Raw genomic sequence first — 4,392 nt, 5'->3', positions numbered from 1 at the left:
AATCATGGAAATTCTCTAAAAGATGTTGCCAAACATTACAATATCAATATGTCTACTTCGAGCAGCCAATTAAAAGGAAGACGTTGACTGAAAATGGCAATATTAGAGAACACACGGAAATCTCGTGGAATGTCTATGTAAAGCTAGTTCAAAACATAAAAATGGGGTATATGTCTATCCTCATAAAAAAGACCCTAAATACGTTATTGAAGGATTCCGTTTGATTTCTCCCGAAGAGTTAATCAACGTCATATTCGACTTTCTCAAAAACAAATAACGAGCGGTGAAAATTCTACAGAGCAGAAATGCAATTGCTGTCCTATAATGTAAGAACTAACATTGGAAATGTTGCAGTTATAATGTTGTCGAATCATTTCAACATAACATAACTGAACAGAAGAAAATTGCTGCTTATATGTGGTGGGAGTCAAGCTAAAAAATATACACATTCTCATTTGTTTCAATTTAAAGTCTCTAGAATTGGAAGAATCTCAACTATGCGAATTCCATTACCCACTTGCCCCACGGTACCTTATGCAAATATTTTGTCAAAAAGAAGTGTCCGGGATTCGAAGCAAAAATGTCCGGAATCCGAAGCAACCTATTAATAGTGTCCGGATTTCGAATCAAGACTCATCTCATGTTTTTGCATATTTAAACGTTTTTTGCATAATAAATCACTATTTTTATTGTACCATGCAATAGAATAAACATTTAACTTCATGATAAACCACAAAAAACAAAGGAAATATATATTATGAATTATAAAAATGGTGCTTGAAGTTAACCCGGTTCTTAAGTGTCCGGATTTCGAGTCACAACGGTACCTCGGTAATTTGCGCACTCCAGTCGATGCCCTTTCTTATACATAGGGCAAATGAGACCTTCCAACCAGCTAGTAGGCATTTGTCCCAGAGCTTAGCCAACGCACTTCCTGAATAGCAGTCACGCACAAGCCAACTTTTCGCAATTCACGAGTCAAAAGGCTCACTCGTCCAGATTCTTTTAAGGTCCTGACGTTCCAGTTACCGAGTTTCCAGTCATAGTCCTTAGGGATGGTACACAAATTATGTCACGCTAAATTTCAACTTTTTGAACCCCCTATGTCTCAAACTTTCAACACAAGCGCATGGAAGAATGGTAGTCGGAGAACTGTCAAAACGTATGGAAAATAATGAAAAACGTAAATTACTTGCAATAAGGAAACTGGATCAAAAAAGTAGCGATTAGAAATCAAGTGCAAAGTGAATACATAACGTTTTGTGTTTAGTTCATCTTCCGTGGTGCTTTCTTTGCTTCAGGATTTCGTTTTTTCTACCACTGAAAAAGAGCCATCTATTGCCTTTTCAGTTTTGAATATCGCCCTATTAATAGCTGAAGTAAATAGCTCTGAGAAACTTTTCTTGTGGCAAACATTGATTCTTGGGAAGTTTCAATGTAAACATATCTTCATTACAGTATTAGCCATTCAAGTATTATTGGAAACGTGACTACACTGTTACTACCACTGACTAAACTGACGTGACTCTCGATTGCAGACGGTAACCGAAAATATGCAACGGTCAATTCAAATGATGAGTGGTCGCAAATGTCAAACTGATGCAACGTCAATAGTACGAAGGTGACATTTATACAACGAGCATCTTCATCAGTCAAACCAAACAATACACACTGGTTTCCAACTAGTGAGGTATGAGTAAAATACTAAATCTAAAATAAACTAAATCAATTTCGTATGATGCATTTTAGTTTTGTCAAAACTATCGACAATCATGTGAGTCTGATTCTAAATCAATATATTTGAGTCAAGAAAATTTTATTTCGTAAAGGAAAGCTTAGATTTTTGTATTCTCTATTTCCTATATTTGATTAAATATATTCCTCGTATTTTTACCCGAACATGTGTAGTTTTTCCTCGGAGTGCTAAAGATTTGTCCGTCAAAGTGTTTCTTTACAAAAACCACCAGGTGGAGTTAGTGTTCCAACGTATTTTCATTCAAATATTTGGCTATTATTCATGAAGCAAAATGCTCTAGCCACCACGTCAGTTTAGTCAGTGTTACTACTGTTACGTGACTGTTATTATTTTTTCAAAGCTTGTTATTCAATCATTTGCCGCACATGGAAAAACAACACTTCAATTTTCAGAAACAGTCTCTCTGTTTCTATTAGACAATTAAATAAATTTTCATGAATATTCGAATAAAAAATATCAATTAAATTCGGAAAACACGATAAGCCACATTTACATTCTCTGAAACAAAACAAAACAGTGTGGAACGAGCTCACTATTTAATGCGAAAATTATGCACTCCTTATTCGTGCTCACTTATTACAACCTTTGTCCGGATATGCTCCCTGACACGTTCATATAAAAAGTTATAACACACACAAAAAATGATGGAATAAATGTATATTTGTAATTCAATTGCGAAGATTGACAGTTATTGGCATTTTTCTTCATTATCATAAAAAGTTATATAAAAATATTCTCTGCACTGAAGCCACACAGCCTCAACATTTCGGGACGTTCCCATCCAGCTTATACACTGGATATCGTGGCACGTAGGGCTGAAATCCGATGGCATGTGGATCATCGTTTACATCTATTGCTGTTCCGTGGATTGCTTCCTGGTAACTCGGAGGTGCTGTATTTACAGGGGTGGGAAGAAACAGTTGTAACAATTAATTTACCAAACAAAAGTATGTCTGCGCTGCACTTACGCGCATCAATATCTTGCAACAGTGGGGCCGTTGGAGGTTGACATTCGTCAAACGATCCATAGCGGGCACCGGCGTTAGTCGATGGGATATTCGACGACGCAGTTGCCACCAGGGGAACTGTTCCAATGATGATGGGAATCTTAACCTTCGGATTGATGCGACAGCTATCGACTTGTATTGTTACGTTCAGTTCGTAATCGATGGTCAGAACGCTACAATTGCCGGTGGGTGCAATGGATGGAATGTCCAGCTGTTGTTGCAATCGCGAAAATACGTCATTGTTAATCGCTGTGGACACGCTTGCAAAAGTTTTGCTTATTACTTTAGTCTTCTCGCACGGTGTTTCGCTGCGGTAGCACTCTGTTCTATCGAGACTACTTTGGACGCCGTGCATGGCAACACTACTAGCGTTATTCAACGTATTTGTGATTGGGATTTTCTGTCCTGGAACGTAACCCGAAGCCGGTATTTCTACCGTAATCAACAGTGGACGTGATTTGCACGGCCAACAACAGAATGTTTTGGATACATCTGTACGCTTCGGTTGCCTCAGCATAGGATCCCGATTGAGATCTACTAGCTTCAACACGGTGAACGCCACCTTACATGTTTGGTTGAACTTCCACGGTCGATCCAAGATAGCGCAAACAGTGTAGCGAATCTTTCCGTAGTTCCCCTCGAACGAAGTAGGCAAATGCACTGGAAGTGCACAGCGGAACTTGTACACATGAGTACCTACCGGTATCTCAATTACGCCTCCTACGATTGGATAGAGACATGTTCACTACACACACATACGTCGAGCAGAATTTTTCTATTAGCTTACCAGAGCTTGGGGCAACCAAAGCAACTTTTGCTTGCAGAAGTTCCTCTTGTCCTCTGTATGTATCTCTTTTATCTTCGCTATCATTTTCGAACCATACAATTTCAGCACAGCCGGATATGATCAAGTAGAATCCTGAAGAGTCAGTAATGTAATCATTTAACACACAATTTAATTTCTATTTCGCCCAATTACCATTGACAGATATTGCTTTATCGAGATGGAGCTCCACCTTTCCGGACAATGTTTGCCCGGCGTGGTAGATACCGAGGGGATTGCCTTTGAATTTTATTTCGCAGCGCGCTACCATTATACCACCGCAGTGACTCAGTTGCTCGCGATTAGCGTTGAGCTTGAGGAAACAGTTTTTACGTAGTGGAGCTCTCGCACCGAACTAAATGATTTTTACGAGCGCCAAGAGAATGCATGGTGTATTTCTGTGTTTCGTGTGCACTCATACAGGCAATCATTGTTTGCATGGTCGACGTAACCACCAGCAGTATATTTTCTGGGAAAATAAATATGTTTCGGATGCATTCTTGCACCTGTTAATAATTTCAGCGTCAAAGCAACCTCCCGCATAGCCGGGAACCAAATGCGTACTGTTTGCTGAATTATCCACAACAATATCTAACCATTAATGAACAGTTCCACGTGTCATCAAATTTTACTATATCCCAACACTACAGTGAATTGTTTTTACAATACGGTATATTGTAATTTGTCAAATTACTATGTGGGGAATAGGCGGTTAAGTTATGTAACAATAAAAAAATGCCAATTTTCCCACACAAAATTTTGCCTGAACGGTTGGGGAAATGGTTGACATATTATCCATTTTTTCG

The 4,392-nt window shown here is 38.8% G+C and overlaps 1 protein-coding gene across 1 annotated transcript; it reads right to left on the bottom strand.

The window, feature by feature from the left end:
- Positions 1-2,396: 2,396 nt before the first annotated feature.
- On the bottom strand, positions 2,397-3,971 carry LOC5570218 (arrestin domain-containing protein 2). Its single transcript, XM_001658947.2, has 4 exons — positions 3,743-3,971; positions 3,551-3,682; positions 2,725-3,483; positions 2,397-2,648 (listed from the first exon to the last, which is right to left on the bottom strand). The coding sequence occupies exons 1-4, from the start codon at positions 3,855-3,857 to the stop codon at positions 2,515-2,517; spliced, it is 1,140 nt and encodes a 379-aa protein (XP_001658997.1). The 5' UTR covers positions 3,858-3,971; the 3' UTR covers positions 2,397-2,514.
- Positions 3,972-4,392: the final 421 nt, after the last annotated feature.

This window comes from Aedes aegypti, chromosome 3 (assembly GCF_002204515.2).
Source record: "Aedes aegypti strain LVP_AGWG chromosome 3, AaegL5.0 Primary Assembly, whole genome shotgun sequence".
NCBI lineage: Eukaryota > Metazoa > Arthropoda > Insecta > Diptera > Culicidae > Aedes > Aedes aegypti.
Note: the sequence above shows the minus strand (reverse complement) of the source record. Positions and strands in the feature narration are given on the sequence as shown.